Here is a 26,263-nt window from a genome sequence, read left to right on the forward strand (position 1 = left end):
TCTGTGGATGGGACAGGAAGTGAAACTCCGGCTTATAGTCCTGGAATACCATCTCTTGAAGTGTTGGAAATCCAAGTTGTCCAAGCATCCTCTCACTGTGGAAAGCAGTAAAGTGTATAATCCCACGCTTATCCTAAATGTAAGCAGGAACGTCTCTATACACCTAGTAGACTATATACACCAGTGTTCTTATTACATCAGCTTGTGAATAAAAACTAAACAAAGTTAGGCCCATAAGCATTTAGACACAGGCACAATTTTCACAATTTGGCTCTGTATGCCACCAGAATAAATTAAAATGAAACAATCCAAATTACTTTGAGTGCAGATTTTCAGCTTTAATTCACAGGGTTGAAAATAAATATCAAGTACAAATTTTAGGAACTGCAACCATTTTATACACAGTCCTTCCATTTTCAGGGGCTCAAATGTAATTGAACAAATTAATATAATCAAGTTAATTTTTAATTTTTTGCTGATAAAATCCTTTACTAGCAATGACTGCCTGAAGTCTGGAACTAATGGACATTATCAAAGACTGGGTTTCCTCCTTTCTGATGCTTTGCCAGGCTCTAAATGCAGCCGTTTTCAGTTGTTCTTTGTTTGTGGGGCTTTCTGCCTTTAGTTTTGCCTTTAGCAAGTAAAATGCATGCTCAGTTTGGTTGAGATCAGGTGATTGTCTCTGCCATTGCAGAATATTCCACTTCTTTTACTTTTAAAAGCTCCTGGGTTGCTTTTGCAGTGTGTTTTGGGTCATTGTCCATCTGTACTGTGAAGCGCCATCCAATCAACTTTGCTGCATTTGGCTGAATCTTGGCTGACAGTAAATCTCTAAACACTGCAGAATTCATGCGGCTGCTTCGGTCTTCTGTCACATCATCAATAAACACCAATGACCCAGTGGCACTGGAAGCCATTCATGCCCATGCCATTACACTGCCTCCACCATGGTTTACAGATGATGTTTTGTGCTTTGGATCATGAGCTGTTCCAAGCCTTTTCCACACTTTTTTTTCCCCGTCATTCTGGTACAGATTAATCTTAGTTTCATCTGTCCAAAGAATGCTTTTCCAGAGCTGGACTGGCTTTTTTAGATGTTTTTTGGCAAAGTCTAGTCTGGATTTTCTATTCTTCAGGCTTATGAATGTTTTGCACCTTGTGGTAAACCCTCTGTATTTGCTCTTGTGAAGTCGTCTCTTGATTGTAGACTTTGACAAAGATACGCCCACCTCCTGGAGAGTGTCCTTCACTTGTCTGGACGTTGTGAATGGGTTTTCTTTACCATAGAGAGGATCCTGTGATCATCCACCACTGTTGTCCTCCATGGACGTTCATGCCTTTTTATGTTTCTGAGCTCACCAGTGCATTCCTCTTTCCTCAGAAGGTACCAAACATTTGATTTGGCCACTCATGTTGCAGCTATCTCTCTGATGGATTTGTTTTGTTTTTGAAGCCTTACAATGGCCTGATTCACTTGCATGGACAGGTTTTTTGAACGCATGATGTAGGTTCACAGCAATAGATTCCAAATGCAAATAACACACTTAGAATCAACTCCAGGCCTTTTTACCTGCTAAATTGATGAAGAAATAACAAAGGAGTAGCCCTCACCTGGCCATGAAACAGCTTTTGATTCAATTGTCTAATTACTTTTGGTCCCTTGAAAAAGGGGGGATGGCTACTCTCAAGAGCTTCAATTCCTAAACCCTTCCTCCAATTTGGATGTACAGTTGTGTTCAAAATAATAGCAGTGTGTTGAAAAAAGTGAATAAAGCTAAAAATCCTTCTAATAGCTTTTATTTCCATACACACAAATGCATTGGGAACACTACACATTCTATTCCAAATCACAACATGAAGAAAAATATATCAAATTTGTGCTGTTCCTCTAAAACAAATTGAAGAAAAGTGAATATTAGACTGTTCAAAAAAATAGCAGTGTTTGTATTCTTCTTTACAAACTCAAACATTCACTATATAAACTGAAAAATGTTTGAAGATTTTGCTTTCCTTTGAATCACTTAATATTTAGTTGTATAAGCACTGTTTCTGAGAACTGCTCTACATCTTGCATGGAGTCAACCAACTTTTGGCACCTGTGAACAGGTATTCCAGCCCAGGATGATTGGACTACATTCCACAGTTCTTCTCTATTTCTTGGTTTTGCATCAGAAACTGCATTTTTGATTTCACCCCACAAGTTTTCTATTGGATTAAGATCCGGGGATTGGGCTGGCCACTCCATAACGTCAATCTTGTTGGTCTGGAACCAAGATGTTGCACGTTTACTGGTGTGTTTGGGGTTGTTGTCTTGTTGGAACACCCATTTCAAGGGCATTTCCTCTTCAGCATAAGGCAGCATGACCTCTTCAAGTATTCTGATGTATTCAAACTGATCCATGATCCCTGGTATGCGATAAATAGGCCCAACACCGTAGTATGAGAAACATCCCCATATCATGATGCTTGCGCAACCATGCTTCACTGTCTTCACAGTGTACTGTGGCTTGAATTCAGTGTATGGGGGTCGTCTGACAAACTGTCTCCGGCCACTAGACCCAAAAAGAACAATCTTACTTTCATCAGTCCACAAAATGTTGCGCCATTTCTCTTTAGGCCAGTCAATGTGCTCTTTGGCAAATTGTAACCTCTTCAGCACGTTTTTTTTTCAACAGTCGGACTTTGCGGGGGCTTCTTGCAGATAGCTTGGCTTCACATAGGCGTCTTCTAATTGTAACAGTACTCACAGGTAACTTTACACCTTCTTTGATCTTCCTGGAGCTGATTGTTGGCTGAGTCCTTGCCATTTTGGCTATTCTTCTATCCGTTCGAATGGTAGTTTTTCGCTTTCTTCCACCTCTTTCAGGTTTTGGTTGCCATTTTAAAGCATTTGCAATCATTTTAGCTGAGCAGCTTATCATTTTCTGCACTTCTTTATAAGTTTTCCCCTCTCCAATCAACTTTTTAATCAAGGTACGCTGTTCTTCTGAACAATGTCTGGAACGACCCATTTTCCTCAGAATGTCAGAGAGAAATGCACTGTAACCAGCATGTACAACATTTGCTGCCTTCCTTCCTTAAATAAGGGCAATAATTGCCACCTGTTTTTCAAAGAATGAATGACCTCACTAATAGAACTCCACACTGCTATTATTTTGAACATGCCCCTTTCAATTAGTGATTCAATTACACAGAATCAGCAGCATGCATGTCATGACTGTTGGGTCTGTTGGATTTGTATTACTCTACTACACCTGCTAGTAAATTATTTGCTATGTAGAAATATCATTTCTACCAAAAACAATGATTGATCAGGTTAGTGATGTCTGACTGCTATTATTTTGAACACAACTGTACATACCCTCAAATTAAACCTGAGATTGTGCACTTTCAGCTCAAATCCAGTATATAATTATAGCTTGAATATGTTTTGGTAAATACTTGAAAAGAACTAAAAATTGTGCCCGTGTCCAAATATATATATATATATATATATATAGATATATATACATATATATCTATATATATATATATATATATATATATATAGAGAGAGAGAGAGAGAGAGAGACCTGTCTATATAAATAAAAATACAAAGAATTTAAGTGAGTAATAGGTGATGCAAGACTGCAAACACACAAGTTCCCATAATATACTTAAACAGATATACTGTATATTCAAATGCTATATATCTATGTTGCACCAACCATTAAGTTCACTGAGTGTACATTAATCACAATTAATCAATAACTAAACATACATTAAATATAAATTAAAAACCTCATGCTTCGATATTCAGTGTTTAAAATCGAACCATATAGTGTTATGTTCACCACATGTATAACTCCTTTCTTCAACTTTTTCAATCACAATTCGGTGAGTCCCGCGACCACTGTGCCAATGTGCTCACCGCCAGCTTTGGACCTGTACAAGCCAGGTAATAATCGCCTTTCCCAACTGGGGGTCACTCCAGGTATTGCTGTACTCTGAAAAGTGAGGAAAAACCTGAATGGAGAAGAATGCTTCTCTGAAGATTTGTCAAACTTTGAGAGCCAGACCCTGCGGGCATTCTTGGAACCTGACTTTGGAAATCATGACAAAGAAGTAGAAAAACAAAAGAACTTTTCTTAACAGTCAGAGAGGGTGAAGACTTAGCAGTGTATTTTTTTGACTTCTTCTGCTGAGGAAGATGGGGGTTCTTGTTGTTCATAGCATTCTAATTAAACAGTAACTAGAAATGATCCAAAGAGATGTTATCCCTTGAAGATAATGAAGAAAAAGCTCTTCTGATGCAAGAATTACAAGAATCATGCAGTCCAACACCTGAAGCTGGGTGCCCATATATACAGTAAGTTCTGATAGGTGAACCAAGCAATAACAAAGCTAAGAAATGATTTGCAAAACAGTACAGCTGAATTAAAAATTAGAGCCATTTGCTCATGCTTACTCCTTGGTTTAACTTGGTGGCATGACGGTACATTCTTGTGATTGTACCTTGTCAAAGGGTACAATATACAGTATCAGACTGCTGCAATATATACAGTCAGGTCCATAAATATTGGGACATCGACACAATTCTAACATTTTTGGTTCTATACACCACCACAATGGATTTGAAATGAAACGAACAAGATGTGCTTTAACTGCAGACTGTCAGCTTTAATTTGAGGGTATTTACATCCAAATCAGGTGAACGGTGTAGGAATTACAACAGTTTGCATATGTGCCTCCCACTTATTAAGGGACCAAAAGTAATGGGACAATTGGCTTCTCAGCTGTTCCATGGCCAGGTGTGTGTTATTTCCTCATTATCCCAATTACAATGAGCAGATAAAAGGTCCAGAGTTCATTTCAAGTGTGCTATTTGCATTTGGTATCTGTTGCTGTCAACTCTCAAGATGAGATCCAAAGAGCTGTCACTATCAGTGAAGCAAGCCATCATTAGGCTGAAAAAACAAAACAAACCCATCAGAGAGATAGCAAAAACATTAGGCATGGCCAAAACAACTGTTTGGAACATTCTTCAAAAGAAGGAACGCACCGGTGAGCTCAGCAACACCAAAAGACCCGGAAGACCACGGAAAACAACTGTGGTGGATGAGTGAAGAATTCTTTCCCTGGTGAAGAAAACACCCTTCACAACAGTTGGCCAGATCAAGAACACTCTCCAGGAGGTAGGTGTATGTGTGTCAAAGTCAACAATCAAGAGAAGACTTCACCAGAGTGAATACAGAAGGTTCACCACAAGATGTAAACCATTGGTGAGCCTCAAAAACAGGAAGCCCAGATTAGAGTTTGCCAAACGACATCTAAAAAAGCCTTCACAGTTCTGGAACAACATCCTATGGACAGATGAGACCGAGATCAACTTGTACCAGAGTGATGGGAAGAGAAGAGTATGGAGAAGGAAAGGAACTGCTCATGATCCTAAGCATACCACCTCATCAGTGAAGCATGGTGGTGGTAGTGTCATGGCGTGGGCATGTATGGCTGCCAATGGAACTGGTTCTCTTGTATTTATTGATGATGTGACTGCTGACAAAAGCAGCAGGATGAATTCTGAAGTGTTTCAGGCAATATTATCTGCTCATATTCAGCCAAATGCTTCAGAACTCATTGGACGCCGCTTCACAGTGCAGATGGAGAATGACCCAAAGCATACTGCAAAAGCAACCAAAGAGTTTTTTAAGGGAAAGAAGTGGAATGTTATGCAATGGCCAAGTCAATCACCTGACCTGAATCCGATTGAGCATGCATTTCACTTGCTGAAGACAAAACTGAAGGGAAAATGCCCCAAGAACAAGCAGGAACTGAAGACAGTTGCAGTAGAGGCCTGGCAGAGCATCACCAGGGATGAAACCCAGCGTCTGGTGATGTCTATGCGTTCCAGACTTCAGGCTCTAATTGACTGCAAAGGATTTGCAACCAAGTATTAAAAAGTGAAAGTTTGATTTATGATTATTATTCTGTCCCATTACTTTTGGTTCCTTAATAAGTGGGAGGCACATATGCAAACTGTTGTAATTCCTACACCGTTCACCTGATTTGGATGTAAATACCCTCAAATTAAAGCCGACACTCTGCAGTTAAAGCACATCTTGTTTGTTTCATTTCAAATCCATCGTGGTGGTGTATAGAGCCAAAAATGTTAGAATTGTGTAGATGTCCCAATATTTATGGACCTGACTGTAGAAAAGCCAATTCTCCAATGTGGGAGTAAAAGCTGCAGACAAATTGCTTTGAACAATATCTCCTTCAGAGAAGGCTTAAGTCTACTTCACATAACGGATTTGCAGAGGTATTTTAACCCAAATTAGAAAGGTTAGCATGTCAGTGACAGATAGTGCAGACGAAAGGGGGGAGGGGAGGACAGGAAATACCCATGGAAAAGAGAAAGTCCGCAGCAGACAGCTGATCCAAACCAGAAGCAGCCCACGTCACAAAATCTCAAATAGGGCCAAGTCTTCAGGTGTGCTTGCATAGGGCAACCCCACTTCTGTTAAACAGCGGTAAAATTAAAAGCTAACCAAACAAGCTAGTAGTTAAGAAGTGCAGCAGTCTTGTTTTAAGATCAAGTGCACTATAATTTAATTCTTCATGGTAATACAACTGTATGGCACTTTAAAACTCCATGTTGACTGACACATGGATTGCTGGGGGACAGTCAGGGAACTGTCATTGTTCTGTCATGTGGTAGTGTTTAAACACACCTGATCCCAAGTTGCTTTTGCATACTACTAGCAAATCAGATTTTACGTCTGTTTTAAGTGCTGTGTGATGCAGCGTTATGTCCGTGTGACCACATTACTTCAGACAGGCAATAAAAACCCCATAAATAAGGAGCTGTAGTGCTGGAAATAAGATACTAAAAGATGCTTAAAGTTACATCTTGCATCTGTAAATGCAAAAGTTAAGCTGGGTATACACTAATAGAATTTCATTCAACACTTTTCGTTGTAAGAATGTTTGTTTTCAACCTCAGTGACACAAAATTTTAAAGAGTAGTGTGGAAATTTTTTCTCAAAAGTACAAACTTAAAACACTGTATTTGGTTTTCATTCTGTAAAGTCAATTCATTCCAAAATCAACGTGAAAAGTAAAGGAAATCTTGAGCTACTTTAGAGTGAGATTTGAAGGTATTGAGAAATTTCATACAAGTTTTCCTATGAATTTTTGTACAAATTTTTATTTGAAATTCTACTTGTGTATACCTAGCATTAGACTGAATGTTAGATCTTTGGCATTGGTGTACTGTCAAAACAGAACAGTAGCAACATTAATTTTCTATTTTGATATTCTATCTGCTGTGCTCTGCAGCCAACTGTCCCTGCAGAGTTTATGCAACTATGTAACAGCAGGTAAAAGAAGATGACCATGTGTGTCAGCTCCTCCCCCTCGAAATGAGTGGCTTGATTGAAAAAAGCCAGTGTCAAGGCTCAAAGGAAATACAGATATGAGGAAGTATTCACAACCTAGTGAAAGGAGCAACAATACAACCAATTGATAAGAAAAGGAGGTTCTCCTGATCACAAAGAACAGCCAGTCTAGTTACCTGACTTTTCTCTATTGCAGATAAGCAACACAACTAGGTCAACCCCCTGCCACTCATCTATTATTGAACAGTGAAGCAGTTGCAACAGGCTGATAAAGTCATATCTCTGCTCTCTACTCCTGTCAGCATATGTCTTGCCAGCACATATGAATGCAGTACTGCTGACTGTTCCTCTCTCTACAATCCCAAATGCTGCTGGCTAAAATCAAGTGAAACACAGATATTTATACTGGTGGTATTTACAGTTTCATTTTCACTCTTAGCAAAGGAATCTCCTCTCTTATAAACATGTTAACCTCCCTGGCGGTATGATTATGTCAGGAATTTTGTACCAAAAGCGGTACCATTTTTTTGCATGGAAATTTGGTGTTATGTATTGTAAGCCTGCAATTCTTAGTAATTACTTACTTAATAAATACTCATAAAAAATAATAATATAATAATAATAAATTTAATTCAATAATATAATCAAACCAAAAACACTGAAATTTGAAATATAGCGCCAAGTTCGTACATCACTGAGCAAAGTCGCAAAATCGTTTTCAGTGTCTGATGACGAATTTCCCCCATGAATCATTATCACTCAATTCTGCAAGTAGTTCTGATTTACTATCACTGTTCTCTAGCCGGTCTAAAACCGATTTTGACCTAAAGGGACGCTTTTTGGACGCCGTGGACTTTTCTAAGTTTCCAGGCAGAAATAACAGTCAAAATGCAGGCAGGGCACAGGACAAAGCAGTAGGGACAAAATGTATGTGAAATGCTTTGATACAGGAATGTTTTGCTATGAAATAATCGTTTTTAAAAAAATTTCATTTTTTTTAAATTTTCAAATTTGCCGCCGATTCCGGCGCCCGTACGTTCCGACGTCACAGGGACCGGAGCACGGAAGCCAGATGCCGGCATCGGCTGGAGGAGATGGCCGGGGACGCTGCAGGGGACGCATCACGGGAGCGAAGGACAAGGTAAGCGCTGTAGGGAATCCCTGTGCAACACCGCATGGTAAGCCCGAGTGTAGCTCTAGGGAGCCCTGTGCTCACTGCCCTGCACCATAGAGCTCGATTGGCATTTGCCATTCAAAACCAGAATTGGCAGGTCCACCACTGGTGCCCTGTGCTTTTCACAGATGAGAGCAGGTTCACCCTGAGCACATGTGACAGACATGAAAGGGTGGTGGGTCAGTGATGGCCTGGGAAGGCATATCCATGGAGGGACTCACAGACCTCTACAGGCTAGACAATGGCACCCTGACTGCCATTAGGTATCGGGATGAAATCCTTGGACTCATTATCAGACCTTACGATGTTGCAGTGGGTCCTGGGTTCCTCCTGGAGCATGAGAAAGCCTGGCCTCATGTGGCAAGTGTATGCAGGCAGTTCCTGGAGGATGAAGGCATTAAAACCATTGAACGGCCCCCACGCTAGCCGGACCTAAATCCAATAGAACACCTCTGGTCCAGATCTGGGAGGAAATATCCCAGGACACCATCTGTTGTCTCAGGAGCACGCCCGAACATTGTCAGGCATGCACACAAGCACATGGGGGCCATACAAACTACTCATTTTGAGCTGCTGCAATGAAATCTCAGCAAAATGGATTAGCCTGCTGCATAATTTTTTTACTATGATTACGTCCTTACGTTCCTAACACATCACCCAGTCCATATCAGTATAGATATTCAGCATGATATTTTTCCCCACTGAGACCTGATGTGTTTTCAAAGTGTTCCTTTAATTTTTTTTTAAGCAGTGTGTGTGTATATACAGTCAGGTCCATAAATATTGGGACATCGACACAATTCTAACATTTTTGGCTCTATACACCACCAGAATGGATTTGAAATGAAACAAACAAGATGTGCTTTAACTGCAGACTGTCAGCTTTAATTTGAGGGTATTTACATCCAAATCAGGTGAACGGTGTAGGAATTACAACAGTTTGCATATGTGCCTCCCACTTGTTAAGGGACCAAAGGTAATGGGACAGAATAATAATCATAAATCAAACTTTCACTTTTTAATACTTGGTTGCAAATCCTTTGCAGTCAATTACAACCTGAAGTCTGGAACGCATAGACATCACCGGACGCTGGGTTTCATCCCTGGTGATGCTCTGCCAGGCCTCTACTGCAACTGTCTTCAGTTCCTGCTTGTTCGTGGGGCATTTTCCCTTCAGTTTTGTCTTCAGCAAGTGAAATGCATGCTCAATCGGATTCAGGTCAGGTGATTGACTTGGCCATTGCATAACATTCCACTTCTTTCCCTTAAAAAAACTCTTTGGTTGCTTTTGCAGTATGCTTTGGGTCATTCTCCATCTGCCCAAGCTTCACTGATGAGGTGGTATGCTTAGGATCATGAGCAGTTCCTTTCCTTCTCCATACTCTTCTCTTCCCATCACTCTGGTACAAGTTGATCTTGGTCTCATCTGTCCATAGGATGTTGTTCCAGAACTGCGAAGGCTTTTTTAGATGTCGTTTGGCAAACTCTAATCTGGCCTTCCTATTTTTGAGGCTCACCAATGGTTTACATCTTGTGGTGAACCCTGTATTCACTCTGGTGAAGTCTTCTCTTGATTGTTGACTTTGACACACATACACCTACCTCCTGGAGAGTGTTCTTGATCTAGACAACTGTTGTGAAGGGTGTTTTCTTCACCAAGGAAAGAATTCTTTGGTCATCCACCACAGTTGTTTTCCGTGGTCTTCTGAGTCTTTTGGTGTTGCTGAGCTCACCAGTGCGTCCCTTCTTTTTAAGAATGTTCCAAACAGTTGTTTTGGCCATGCCTAATGTTTTTGCTATCTCTCTGATGGGTTTGTTTTGTTTTTTCAGCCTAATGATGGCTTGCTTCACTGATAGTGACAGCTCTTTGGATCTCATCTTGAGAGTTGACAGCAACAGATTCCAAATGCAAAACGCACGCTTGAAATGAACTCTGGACCTTTTATCTGCTCATTGTAATTGGGATAATGAGGGAATAACACACACCTGGCCATGGAACAGCTGAGAAGCCAATTGCCCCATTACTTTTGGTCCCTTAACAAGTGGGAGGCACATAAGCAAACTGTTGTAATTCCTACACTGTTCACCTGATTTGGATGTAAATACCCTCAAATTAAAGCCGACAGTCTGCAGTTAAAGCACATCTTGTTCATTTCATTTCAAATCCATTGTGGTGGTGTATGGAGCCAAAAATGTTAGAATTGTGTCGATGTCCCAATATTTATGGACCTGACTATATATATATATATATATATATATACACACACACACACACACACACATACACACACACAGAAATTAGTTGATGCAAAGATGAATACACCCTACAACAAAATTTTGGATGACCCCCATGATTTGTAAGAACAGCACCAAGTATTCTAGGCATGAAATGAACACGTTGGCGACATATTGCAACATGTATCTTTTTCCATTCTTTACGAATTACCTCTTTTAGAGTCTGGATGCTGGATGGCGAGTGATGCTCAACTTGTCTCTACAGAATTCCCAATAGGTTTTCAATTGGGTTCAGATCAGGGGACATACAGTACTTGGCCACTGATTCACTTTCACCCTGTTCTCCTTCAAAAATGCAACAGTGTTCTTAGATGTGTGTTTTGAATCATTGTCATGTTGGAAAAGTGCACGACGACCAAGGGCACGGAGTGATGGTAGCATCTTTTCTTTCAATATATAACAGTACATCTGTGAATTCATGATACCATCAATGAAATGCAGCTCCCTGACACCAGCAGCACTCATGCAGCCCCACAGAAGGACACTGCCACCATGTTTAATTGTAGACACCAAGCATTTTTCTTTGTACTCCTCACCTTTGTGACACCACACAAATCTCAAGTCATCAGTTTCAAAAACATGTATCTTGGTCTCATCATTCCAGAGTACAGAGACTCCGTAGTCTTCTTATTTTTCTGCATGGACCCTGACAAATTCTAGGCGGGCTTTTTTGTACATGGCCTTTAGGAGAGGCTTCCTTTGTGGACGACGCGCATGAAAGTATGGGACGCCTGCCTTTACAGGCACATGAACTTTAATGGCATCCCAGTCTTTTCGTAGAGTTCAATATTGAGTTGTCCAGTCGAAGCTATAACAGCTTCAACTTTTCTGGGAAGGCTGTCCACAAGGTTTAGGAGTGTGTCTATAGGAATGTTTCACCATTCTTCCAGAAGCACAGTTGTGAGCACTGATGTCAGATGGGAAGGCCTGGCACACAATCTCTGCTCTAATTCATCCCAAAGGTGTTCGATCAGGTTGAGGTCAGGACTCTGTGCAGACCAGTCAAGATCCTCCACCCCAAACTCGCTCATCCATGTCTTTATAGACCGTTCTTTGTGCACTGGTGCGCAGTCACGTTGGAACAGGAAGGGGCCATTCCCAAAATTCCACATTCTTTCACAAATGTTTGTACAAGCAGTCTGTATGCCTAGGTGCTTGATTTTATACACTTGTGGCCATGGAGATGATTGGAACACCTGAATCCAATGATTTAAAAGGGGTGTCTCAATACTTTTGGCAATATAGTATCACTGGATATTTTCTCTTTTTCAGACCATTCACTGTAAACCCTAGAGATTATTGTGCGTGAAAATCCCAGTAGATCAGCAGTTTTTGAACTATTGAGAAAAGCCCATCTGGCACCAACAACCATGCCACATGCAAAGCCACTTAAATCCCCTTGCTTCCCCATTCTGAGGCTTGGTTTGAACTTCAGCAAGTCGTCTTCACCACGGCTAGATGCCTAAATGCATTGGAGTTGCTACCATGTGATTGACTGATTAGCAATTTGTGTTACCAAGCAATTGAACAGGTGTATCTAATAAATTGACCAGTGAGTGTACATACTGTATATACAGTATTTACAGTGAAAACTAGGTTTAAGTGGTAATGCATTAAGGACATAGCCACTTGCTGAATTCTTTTTTTAAGGGCTTTTCTTGGCCATTGTTATTCAAAGAAAGTTCAACACAATTCCAGATCAAACAAATTTCCCCCACAGGGGTTCTCAGCATTTATCTTCCATCTAAAGAAATACACATTCAGCCTCCAGGCTGATACATGTAACGCTACTTTTGGTTCTTTGTCTGACTTCTACAGACACTCTTCATACATAATCCTGTGCACATAACTTGCAGCCCTCTTGCTGCTCTTGGTCCCAAATATACTGAATGGGGAAAGAACAAAGAGAGGGTGCACAGGCCTAGTGCATTACCATAAAAAATGTTTAATAAAAAATAAAGTAGGTGTTGTACTCACAAACGACAATATAGTCAAGGCACATCATAAAAGAACAGCTGGGTCAACACCGCGCTGAGTAACAGTCCGCAATAGGGAGTTTAGACATCCAAACGTCTGACGCGTTTCGAGGACTTGCCTCTTCCTCAGAGCTCTGAGGCTCGTTTGGATGTCTAAACTCCCTATTGCGGACTGTTACTCAGCACGGTGTTGACCCAGCTGTTCTTTTATGATGTGCCTTGACTATATTGTTGTTTGTGAGTACAACACCTACTTTATTTTTTATTAAACATTTTTTATGGTAATGCACTAGGCCTGTGCGCCCTCTCTTTGTTCTTTCCCCATTCAGTATATTTGGATTCCCCCGGTCCATTTGAGGGCAGCAAGGTGTGCATGTTCCAGGACATTCTTAATGTGGTTGTAGCCTGCATCGAGTCCATCCCCAAGCGCAGGAGCATTTGTGTTTGCTGGTTCTTTGCTCTTGGTCCCACCTGTCTCTCCAGGGAAGGGTCTCCTGGCACCTGACAGCGAACTCCTCTGTCTGCTGGAGCCCAGATCCATGGTCAGGTCTCTACAAAAAGCCCTGCACGATCAGTGTGCTGGTTGTTCGCAAGACATGGACCCAGGCCTGGAGATTTTATCCCTCCCAAATCTCAACAAAGTCTCTGGGCTCTAGGTCCAAAACTAGGTTTTACCAGCTGATGACGAAACTGAAAAACCAGTTTGCTCTGAATCACTTACCATCCCACCACAGTAAAAATACTGTGGTGGTACAGCACATATAGGCACAATGACGTACATTTATGCCATTGTGCCTGGGTCCAGTTAGGAACATGCAGCATGCCGCTCCTATGACCACTGTGTCCAACGGACACAGTGGATTACATTTACTGGTAATCGGTAACCAGGTATCATGTGATTTAAATGATTGGTCATAGCAATCACATGGTAACAATGTAAACAACCTGGTTAACCCATTCATGACAGCTAAAACTACTGCTTATCTTGATCAGTGATCTTCACTGTATAAGCAATAACAGTGTAAAATAAAAATCCCTGATCACTCCTCCAGAGTAGTCCAGTGTCATTATTTGACACTGAGCTACCTTTAATGGCATAATGTTACAAAAAAAAAAAGAAAAAGAAAAAAATGGATAAAAATTCTATAAACATTTTTTTTTAACATACTGTCACCAGTCAGTGTTCCTGATCACCACCACACCAGGCATATGAGGACGCTGCACTGCACTGGTGACAGTATGTAAAAAAAATTGTGAAAAACGTTTTTATAACTTCTTTATTTTCAAAAAAATTGTGACAAAAAATATCTCAGACTGTCTACTTTCCAAAAAGGGGACATTTGTGGGATAATATATATATATATATATATATATATACACACACACAGTTCATTTGTTGCCCATTCCAGCCTTGTGCAGGTCTACAGTTTTGTCCCTGTTGACCTTTGACAGCTCTTTGGTCTTGCCCATGGTGGTGAGGCTTGAATGGAAGAAAGATTCTGTGGACAGGTTTCTTTATACACTTAACGAGTTGTTGTTAGGAGCACCTTCTTAAATTGACAGGGCTAATCTGTGTACCACATGAGCACATAGCTAGTCTGCAGGAGTCAGAATTATTACTGGTTGGTAGAAGATCAAATACTTATTTTACTCAGTGAACCGAAACTAAATTTATAAAATTTGTATCATGTGTTTTTCTGGTTTCAGTCTTTTTTTGTTTTTATAATAAAGCATTTAAAAAACAGTGATGATCAAATATCACCAAAAGAAAGCTCTGTTTGAGTGAAAAAAGGATTATATAAATTTAATTTTGGTTCAGTGTTACATGACCATGTAATTGTCATTTAAAGTAGTGTAGTGCTAGAAATCAAAAAATGTCCTGGTCATGGAAGGGGTAAAACCTTCCAAAGTTAAAGTGGTTAAGTAAACCCCCTGGAGCCCCTCAACCTGCCTGCAAGAGAATGATGGCCCATAACCTCTTTTTACCCTGTGGCAGGGTTTTGATTCTTTTACGCAGCTGAACAAAGCTACAGATTAAGAAGCTGTGTGCAGGTGTTGGCATGAGTGCTTACAACAAAGATTAGTACTCATGTTTTTCCTACCATGCTTTGCTTACATTCATTGGGTTTTTTAATGTAATGAAGGAGGAAGGTGGAGGGAGCCCATAGATGTCAGCTTCTCAGTTGGCACTGAACCTCCAAAGTTTGCGGAAGTGATATAAAGCTGGCTGCATATAGGCAGATTTTTCATATAATATTACAAAATATCTCACATTTGTTTTATTCACACATTTCAGCACTAATGAAGTGAAGCAAGCTGTCCTAGGATGGTTCAGGCATACTGACAAATCTTTCTATGTCAAAGTTTTCCAGGCATTAGTTAAACTCTGGGATAAGCGTATAAATGTAGCAGAGGAGTATGTCAAAAAATAAATGCAGTTTCCACTCCTTGAAATTTGTTATTTTATCATATAAACTCAAAAGTCCTGGTTTGATCTGAACACTCCTCGTAGTAAGCCTCCTTCATCCTGCCCCCCCACTAAGTCCATCCTTTCCAACTAGCTGTTCCAGTCATCAAACATGATCTATGAATGGAGTCCTCCATTCTTAGATTTACCAATGTCAGGTGGGGGAGTAGCAGAGGAGGAGACCAAAGCTGTCCATACACACATAGATTTCTGTTATACACTCTGTAGGATAAACTGAAAAATAAACAGGATAGACGAAGCTCCTGTTAACGGTTATGGTATTCTGACAGCCAGCACCCGTGGCTGCAAGAATACACAAACAGTGATGACTGCTGATTGGCTGATGTCACTGGTTAGCTCTTATATTTGGATCAAAATTGTCGAGATGTGTGGTGCCAGCAGGGCCACCCATGGACTGAACTCCAACCATTTCAGCAGGAAACCTCAGCAATTCAATCCCTGAATGGCCAGCTTTTGCTAGGACAAAGAAGACAGGTTAGAAATAAAATGAAAGTATATTTACATTTCCATCAACAAATATGGAACTAATGTATACTTGGCTACTTTGATATGCATACACTTTAAACTGTACTTGTCCTATACTTGCTAACTTTTTACTCAGGAAAAGCTGAGAAAATTAATTGCCAATTAAAACAAATGTAGAATTTCTGAAAGCAGTAAAGGTCATAGAGGCTGTAATCATGTCTGCCGATCCTTTCTATTCCCTGCCATTAAACAAGTTGTTCAACCTTTCATAAGAGGATATCCAAACACTAAAGGGTGATTTGTCTATCTAGAAATATCTATGATAGCAGACAGCCTGAGTGGAATGCTTGATTAAGAGGAACACGCTTCCAAATTAACGTTTATAAGGCTTCCTAATTGCTGCAACATAAATTAGGAAGACATAAGGATTTTCTCCAAGCAGCATGTTGTGTTGGAGCAATGAATTTTAAAGTTGCTGACTCTCCACTGCCTGGCATGCTTTAAGTTTCTTGTAACAGAGAGCTCTCATTCCAATGTAAATTGTGATTCACGTCAATAACAATTTATGCTATATCTAAAGAGTTACAAAGAACAGACGACTGGCACAGTGTCTGGATCCAATACAACATTACGTACATTATGGTACGGCACAAAGAGAAATATCTTACTTCATTATTTATTTGCTTTTGCAACATGTTTTATGTTGTGCTTTATAGGCACTGCATAATGAGACAGGAATTAAACCAATGGCAGATTGAGCTGCAGGATTGCTGTCTAATGGTTCAAGGCAATACAAACACAAGCAGAGAGAGTTGCCGTGCTAAGTAATATATAGCAATACTGTTAGGGCATAGAAGAATAAAACCTAAATATGCTAGAACATAAATGCATCTTAGCAATTTATTATGTGCTATCTTCAGTTTACCTATTTTAGTTTTGTTCTGGAAAACATGATTCAAGCAAAATGTATGCAAATCTACTACAGCTACAATAACTTTTGTATTACAATAAATAAGACATAATTACAGGTTTTCAGATTGAAAAAGACGTTTTATATTTAGTAAATGTATTTCTAATATTGAGAACAAATACATCTATGTTAATTGGTCTTCATATCTTTTAGCAAACCTGTTCATAAGGCATAGAAAGAAATACAGAGCTAAAAAGCTGTGTACATAACAGAAGTAATAGCTAGCAGGCACATAATAAAGCCTTACAGTCAGCTTAACTCTTCAATGATGATAGCCACATGCCTTGGCTAACTTGCCAGGACTAAGAAAAAGTAAGGGGCTTTGGATTCTCTATGTGACATTGCTGATTGGTTGAGCGCTGTAACACTGGTATGTTACATGCTCCTACATTGTACCAAGAAGTACCATGTATATCTTTCAGCTCCTGGAGCTGAGCAGAGCTACACATATACTTCAAAGAGTAAGATAAATAGACAACAAGCGCAACTTTTGCAATAAATTACTCTAATAAAGAGGAACTACACTGCATCTGAACACCCCAAATCAAATAAGTTATTTGGTTAATTTTTAATATTCAAAGCAAACTCCCCTATCTATCCATGTCTGCATGCTTTATTTTGCTGGGAAATCACTTTGAAAAACACCTTCTAGCATTTCTGGCCGTAGCCATCGTAAAGGTAGATGATTCATGTAGCATTTACTTCCTGGAACCCATCTGCCCTTAGCGCAGGCATGCAGGCAGGAGAGTGTAGTTAGCTGAGAAAGGCCCGGCGCCTCTCCTGAAGACTCCTGGGATGTATGTATTTTGCCTAGGCATGGAAACCAGGAAGTAACTGAAGAAATGTTAAAAAAAAAAAAAAAAAGAAGGTTAAAACAACTAAATATGGCATTCTTTCATATTTAAAAGTAAGTGTTGTTAACAAAATCTCATAGTACAATAATAGTGAAGTCCAATCCCTAATTAGTCCATCAACTAATAACCATAACTTCCCTTTCTCCACAGTGAAAAATTATAGTCCCAACTTAAGATATGATAAGATCAATCCTTCAAACGATCTCCACGATGTATGTACCTCAAAAAAAAGAAATATCATATAGTGCATTACCTTTTGTAAACAAATAATATTACTCTGGTGAATACCCCATACAATTTATACAGTGAGTATTAGTGAAAATTAGTGAAACAATCTGTGAAATCACTGTGTGTGAATCACTCTTCAGTGCCACAAAAAAAATTTTTTTGGGACTATAAAAAAATTTGGGACTATAATTTTTCACTGTGGAGAAAGGGAAGTTATAGTTATTAGTTGATGGACTAATTAGGGATTGGACTTCACTATTATTGTACTATGAGATTTTGTTAACACTTTTATATATATTATTTTTACATCTTCAGGGGAGGGTGTTTATTGTGTTGTGGGGGAGCACTAGTTTGTATTAGTATATTTGGAGGTGTTTTTTTGTATTATTCTTTCATATTTACCAATGTTAGCAGCATAAGGATTAAAAATAGTCAAAGTTGATTTAGAGAGTAAAGTTCTGCTTTAAGTAATCTTTTAAAAAATAAATCAGACATGTTTGTAATAATTTACAATTGATATAATTTCATTAGCAAACAAATCATAGAACTTAGAAGGGAAAAACAACAGTCAGCCAGCTATACACATCATAGTGCAAGGTTCTTTATGAACAAAGCACAGCCAATTTATAATGCCACTTATGTATTTTTTAACTGAATTTAAAGACTTTTGCCCTGTGCACAACACTTTGCTACTAGCAAAAGAAACTTGCCGTAAGTACACAGCACTAAGTTATTCTTGTGTAAATCTGAGGCCACGGTTGAACTCCAGAAGCCAATGACTTCTGCCCTTTGTAAATTCTGCACAAAATCGATCAAGACTCAGTTGTCCGTAAGGTTTGTTAAGTGCAGCTTAATGAGAAACCATTACAAAGTAGATTTCCAAACTCCCAATACATTAGAGGATACTGTCTGTATATCTTGTTGTTTTTACTACCATATTGGTGCAGTGAAGGATATTACAGTAATCCAGTAATATCTTTAATGCAGACCTAACAAACGTCAAATAAATATACAGTGCCTTGAAAAAGTATTCACACCCCTTGAAATTTTCCTAATTTTGTCATGTTACAACCAAAAACATTAATTTATTTTATTGAGATTTTATGTAATAGACCAACACAAAGTGGCACATAAATGTGAATTAAAAGGAAAATAATAAATGGTTTTCAAAATATCTGAAGTGTGGTGTGCATTTGTATTCAGCCCCCCCGAGTTAATACTTTGTAAAACCATCTTTCGCTGCAATTACAGCTGCAAGTCTTTTTGAGTATTTCTCTACCAGCTTTGCACATCTAGAGTGATATTTTTGCCCATTCTTCTTTACAAAATAGCTCAACCTCTGTCAGATTGGATGGAGAGGGTCTGTGAACAGCAAGTCTTGCCACAGATTCTCATTTGGATTCAGGTCTGGACTTTGACTGGGCCATTCTAACACATGAATATGCTTTGATCTAAACCGTTCCATTGTAGCTCTGGCTGTATGTTTAGGGTCGTTGCCCTGCAAGAAGTTGAACCTCCGCCCCAGTCTAAAGTCTTTTGCAGACGCTAACAGGTTTTCTTCCAAGATTGCCCTGTATTTGGCTCTATCCATCTTTCCATCAACACTGACAAGCTTCCCTGTCCCTACCCCCACAACATGATGCCGTCACCACCATGTTTCACGGTGGGGATGGTGTGTTCAGGGTGATGTGCAGTATTAGTTTTCCACCACACATAGCATTGATTTAAGGCCAAAATGTTCAATTTTGGTCTCATCTGACCAGAGCACGTGCATACTGTGTCCCCCACATGGCTTCTCTCAAACTGAAAACAGGACTTCTTATGGCCTTCTTTCAACAAAGGCTTTCTTCTTGCCACTGTTCCATAAAGATCAGATTTGTGCAGTGCAAGACCAATAGTTGTCCCGTGGACAGATTCTCCCACCTGAGCTGTAGATCTTTGCAGCTTCTCCAGAGTTACCATGAGCCTCTTGGCTGCTTCTCTGATTAATGTTCTCCTTGCCCGGCCTGTCAGTTTATGTGGACGGTCATGTCTTAGTAGGTTTGCAGTTATGCCATACTCTTTCCATTTTCAGATGATGGATTGAACAGTGCTCTATGGGATGTTCAAAGCTTGGAATATTTTTTTTTAACTTAACCCTGCTTTAAACTTTTCCACAGTTTTATCCCTGATCTGTCTGGTGTGTTCCGTGGCCTTCATGATGCTGTTTGTTCACTAATGTTCTTTAACAAATCTATGAGTGCTTTGCAGAACAGCTGTATTTAATACTGAGATCAAATTATACACAGGTGGACTCTATTAACTAATTAGGTGACTTCTGAAGGCAATTGGTTCCACTAGATTTTAGTTAGGGGTATCAGAGTAAAAGCGGCAGAATATAAATGCACGCCACACTTTTCAGATATATATTTGTAAAAAATTTTGAAAACCATTTATCATTTTCCTTCCACTTTACAATTATGTAACGTTTTGGGGCTGATTTACCAAAGGCAAATAGGGTGTGCACTGCAAGTAAACTCCAAGTGCACTTGGAAGTACTCAGCAAGGGCACTGAAAGTGCAGTTGCTCTAGATCTGAGGGGAACATGCAGGGAAAAGAAAAAAAACTGCATTTTTGCATGTACTAGATTGAATGATAGAAATCAGCAGAAATTCAATTCATTTCAGAGCTTCCCCTCAGATATAAAGCAACTGCACTTGCATTGCACAGACTATTTACCTTTAGTAAATCAACCCATTTGTGTTGGTTTATCACATAAAGTTCCAATAAAACACATTTATGTTTTCGGTAACATCACAAAATGTGGAAAATTTCAAGGGGTATGAATACTTTTTCAAGGCACTGTATATGTCACCAGTCTGCGTTACTTCCTTTTGCCATTATAAAAAAACAATGCTACTGAATTGTCTCATATGACCCAGACTCAAGATCATTTGTTCTCTGATGCTAAACACTGTGAGTGTGTCATCTCATTAGAGACTGCAGAAACTGCATTCTATTCAATTAGGCAGACCCTGTCTGGGAGAGTTGCAGTAAAACAAAAACGTTTAGTAAGGCCCAACCATAAACCACATCTTGATCTGTAAAAGTATTGCAAATATATTTTCTAACCATACATAAGAGTAGAGAATGTCCAGAAATTTTGAAGCCATGAGAAAAAATGTTTTGTTCCCTTTTTTCCCCGAAAAAAAACTAATTTGTGGAAAAATTGTAAAACAAATTCAGTGTGGAGTAGTTTTACAAATTGAAAGTCATTTTGTTACACTGGGAAGGTGGAATGCAGTGTATATAAAAGTATGCTTGAAATAATGTACAGCTAAACAACGAAACGTGCTTTCTGCTCTCAGCAGAAACTGCACAGTGGAAATGTTTCCAAACTCTAGATGTTGGTCTCGCCATTTTACTGAGAGGAGGAAAAGAAAAACCAATTTACTGAGCAGAAGGTAAACATTATGCTGTGATGGTGAAGAACATTCTTAGTAATCATTAAAAGATAATAAAGATAAACTAATTTGTCAGACAAATGTACCCTCTTACCTGTCAATTAAGGCCTAAAGAGAGGACAGAACCTATTATCTACTGTATTCCAATAATCACCCAAAATGGAGCAGACAAGCAAACTAAACAGAAGTCTTTCCCCTGCAGTGCCCCCCCCCCCCCCCCCCCCAGTGGCAGAAATGCATATTTTTCTTGTGTTAGAACTGCATTGAGAAATAGTGTTACTTGAATTGTATTCCAGGATTTGCTTGTCTTCAGTTGAGAGAACATGCAATAATTTAAGACTTTACATAGTCTCAGAAATCTTTCATTAAGGTCTTCATGTTATATTGTTTGAATACCATATATATATATATATATATATATATATATATATATATATATTTATTATTTATCATTGCAAAAGAACGTATTTTTCTGGAAATAAACAAAAAATGGTTTTAGAAAAAAAAACTGAAAAACCTTGCTTTTTTTCTCGGCCTTCCCATCTCTACATCAAGGTTTATAAAACATTATTGGACAAGATTATTCACGATGAATGCATCACTTCTAAAATGAGATCTACCCTTAGCATGCAAAGGTGGTCAGGCTATAAACATTAAAACATTTTTATATTCTTAACAAGCAGCAAACAAGCCCTCACTGACCTTTGTAGGTGTTTGTATTGTTGAGAAATTACTCTTAATGTTTACAGCAAAAGAACTGAAGTCAATCAAGTCAGCTCCCAGCAGCACAGCTCACCTTGCCTTGCCTCTCAGAGCAGTTCAGTGTTTATATTAAAGCGTAGTCAAGGATAGAAGGCTGCCAAACCTCTGCTGGAAGGTGTGACCACAGCTAGCTTAGACTTAGAGAACCACTTCATTGTTTCAGCAAATTTGTGGTGGAATATCCTAAAGTTCTGACTTTATTGAAAAAAAACAAACAAAAAAACAGTGGAAAGACAGGAATTTTAATGCAGAAGAGACACCATGTCTCTTCTGCATTACAATTGCTTGCCTGTCGGTACTGTACACTGAGCTGTGCACATGCAACTCAATGTAAAATTTTGGCATTGGCAGAATGAATGAACTTCATGCATGAGCGGCCCGGCCAATTAAAACAGCAAGGGGACTGATACCTGGAACCTGCTGGGCTGAAGATTTCAGCAGCCGGCAGGGAGCTCTGGAACACTGCAGTGCTGGAGAGAAGGTGAGTATATCTCTGCTCGTTAGAGCAGTGTCTGCAGCCACAGAGGCCAGTGAAGGCTTGTTGCAAAGCTCATATACTGCTGGTACTGCTGTAAAATATGTAAATATCTGAATATTTATAGCCTAGGTACAGTTACATTTAATGGTGGTTATATGGCAATCAAAATTTTAAATATAACCCAATATTCAAGCTGCACATAAATGTCCACATTAGCCCAACTGTGCCCCAGTTCATACTCAACAAAGCAGAATTACCTTACTACTGTAGGATAGAGTTCAGAAGTGTAGATGTAAACAACATTAAAGGCAGCACTGACAGAAAGCTTCCCAAGTAAGGCAAGGATGGCTGGACTAAGACACGAACCTAAAAGGAAAAACAAAAGAATTTATAACTGAAATCTGTCAGTACAGCAAGGTATGTGTGGTATATGCCACAAGTCTATTTACTGTATGCATCATGATGTAAAATGTACCATTTAGTAATGGAATGTCATAGTCTGCACCCCCATCCCCTTCCCCCAACTGATCAAGCTCAGATCTATGGATCAAATTTTTGTTTGAGTTTTGTTTGTGAAAAGCCGATCACTATTGAAATCAGCCCTGCACACTAGACTTATGGGATAGTATTTAATAGCATCAGCATTGTTCGGAATCAGCAGCAGAGATGACCCTTCATGGCTACACTCAGGAAACTGGCACCGGTTTGTGTAGGTTTTAAGTGACATTTATTTACAGCGAAACAAAAACTATCCAAACACCAGCACACTGCAAACATAAATATATAAGTTAACCAAAAACCAAGTGACAGAATACACTTTACAACCAAGTGCCCAGCAGGTGGTCCAGGATCTGACAAACATTGTAAGTGTGAGGTGGAGAACTTTACCTATTTCAATCAGACTGTCTATAAAAGACTAGACCTTTTTTGCTTTCGCTCTCTTGAAGCACTAACTTATTTCTGAGAGGTATAGCCATGGCCACATTTGTTGATACCCTTTCACGAAAAAATAAGAATTAAAAATGCATCTGAAAAAGCTAAACTGATGAAAGTAATTGGTATCCATTGTTGTTTATTGCATATGTAATACAAATTACACTTTGCTTTTAATTCAACAGAATATTTTAAACAATAAAACACATTAAAATGGCAAGGACAAAAATGATGTGACTGTAACCTAATATTTTGTAGTTCCCAGTGAGACTTGTGTACCTGCCAACAGCTAGTATGAACCACACTTTGTTTTGTTCTTAGCCATTCTTGGGTGCATTTTTTTTATCTAAGGACATAGATCTGATGTACATTTTAAAAACAATGCTTGTTTTACCTCCTCTGTCAAAAAGGCATTCTCCTAGAAGCATTGTGGTTTGTCAGCATGCATTTTAGCAAATTTACATCTGTCTTTTTTTATGCTTTTCTGTTTTTACTTCAATGAAGTTTTATTGAAAATGTAAACATTGTGTGTATATTGTATCCTTTTGGATATACAGAAAGATCTGGGCAGCACAGTGGCTAAATGGTTAGCACTTCCGCCTGGCAGTACTAGGGTCGTTGGTTCAAATCCCAGCCACGGCACCTCCTGCCTGGAGTTTGCATGTTCTCCCTGTGCCTGCGTGGGTTTCCTCCGGGTACTCCGGTTTCCTCCCACACTCCAAAGACATGCTGGTAGGTTAATTGGATCCCGTCTAAATTGGCCCTTGTATATGAATGTGAGTTAGGGACCTTAGATTGTACTCCCCTTGAGGGTTAGGGACTGATGTGAATGTACAATATATATGTAAAGCGCTGCATAAATTGACGGCGCTATATAAGTACCTGAAATAAATAATAAACATAAGTCAATGGTCTTACAATGCAATATACTTATGCATTTTAAAATCAGTGCATACTCATTTAAATCTGCAACCTAGAGAATGCGATACTCACATGCAACTCTTATAATTAGGGTACAATAATGAAATATCAGAACACTATTCTCCTAATATCTCAAAACAGAGAACGGCAGTAGGTCTATGTTTTTTTTTTTTTTTTAACAGTAGAGACCCCCTGGGTCTTCTTCCTTTGAGCCCACTGTTGCTTAGTGACGGCTGGTGCAATCAAACACTCATGTACCTTGACCTTGGAGTTCAGCCTTTATTTTTTTGAATGCTTTCCTTGGCTCTTTGTCTGCCATTCACACTATGTTTCTATGAATGCATAACTAATACATGACTTTTGTAAACGTTAACCTGTCACTGATCTGGAGAAAGCACACATTCCCAAGTTACTTGAGATACACATGCGTGTTCCAAACAATGACTAGGTAGCATAGGATCACAATGACAGCTCCAAAGTATGCAACTTCAAAACCAGGTCTGCAATGGCACTGCTCACAGGTCCCTTTTAAATAAGATTGGTATTTTTAAACAATACATACTAATATGGTTATTCAGACTGAGGTGTAAAAAACATGAGATCGATAATTAAATTTTTTAAGAGATCTTCTATTCCCCGATTTTTTTCTTTTTTCGTTTACTACATTACTTATATTTGCCTGCCAAATATAAAGAAATATAACTTGTCTTATTCCGCTAGCTTTTTCTGAATTGCTCCAATGTATTGTTCTTTTTGGAGATAGTGGCTCCACATTACTTTTTCCCCATTGAAGGAAACCTGCAGTGAAAGATTTATGGAGGCAGTCTTTATTGGTCTCTTTGTGAAAAGCTAGTTGCTTTGCTGTCTCTGGCTTCAATATTTTAGGCCCCTGGCCCGGAACAAGCATGCAGATCAAGAAAGTCAGACTGAAGTCAAAACACTTGATCTGCATGCTTTTCCTGTGGGTCAGAGTCTCAAAGTACTAAACACACTGGATTAGCATGACAGCTAGGCAATGAGCATCAGGTGCTAATGACTACAGTGGATGGTACTGAGCTGGTCACAATCCAAAGCAGCCTCCCATTGCATAACAACTGAAATCTCTTATTTGTAATTGGGCATTTGTTTCTGTAAATGGGGAAATTATGTGTGGTAGGAGAGTTTGAGGATTAGGAGTATTTTACTGTTAAAATTATGTGTTAACAAATGAGTTTATACTACAATAATGAAGAAAGTGGATTAGAGTCTTCATAAAGTCCTGTGTAGGGAGATCTGGGTCTTCCACATTTATGTACTTAAAAGTAACCTTTTTCTTTTAAGTAAGTAAAAGCTACCCTTATAGATTTTCAACTCTTGGATCCAAGAAAATAAAATAGGTTTGAAGCCAGGCATGGACAAATCTTCTCAAAATCTAGATGTCAGCTACAAAAAGTTAAGAGCTAAAAATAATGCTAGTTTGATCTGATGTGTTCATCTGTCATATAAGCAGTTCTTGCCATCCACAACAGTCATATAGCAACTTGCCACCCAAGCTGGCCATCCACAGCATACACACAATTCTCTTTCCTCTACTGCAGTCATACATAAACGTCTTTCGCCAAGGCATTAAACTAATTAGTATCTATTTATGGTAGTGTTTTTCCACCTATCCCTTATTGATGGTCAAGTCAGGTGCTCCAGTATCCTGGATACAGTATATACTAATTGCCCAGTTTTTTTTTTTTTAAAGTAATCATGTATCTAGTAGGATTTTAATCCGCATCTGCTTTATCCCCATACATTTTTATACATAAATTGATTACAGCACATTTCATAGATCACAGTTATCCAGTCAAAGTTATAATTTACAATTTATAATGTATTACAATGTACTGTGTAACTGAGAGCAGTCGGTCCTCTA

General features: G+C 39.1%; 1 protein-coding gene across 2 annotated transcripts in view; it reads right to left on the minus strand.

Moving 5' to 3' along the window:
* SLC22A15 (solute carrier family 22 member 15) overlaps window positions 1-26,263 on the minus strand; it is a 489,469-nt gene that overhangs the window by 208,210 nt on the left and 254,996 nt on the right. For both annotated transcript variants that reach the window (XM_089687779.1, XM_089687778.1), the window contains exon 9: window positions 22,767-22,875. In XM_089687779.1, the coding sequence (XP_089543905.1) occupies window positions 22,767-22,875 (109 nt within the window). The remainder of the gene's footprint in view (window positions 1-22,766; window positions 22,876-26,263) is intronic.

The sequence above is a fragment of the Staurois parvus genome, unplaced genomic scaffold (genome assembly GCF_062004578.1).
Source record: "Staurois parvus isolate SC_StPar_1 unplaced genomic scaffold, SC_StPar_1.0 ptg000437l, whole genome shotgun sequence".
Classification (NCBI taxonomy): domain Eukaryota; kingdom Metazoa; phylum Chordata; class Amphibia; order Anura; family Ranidae; genus Staurois; species Staurois parvus.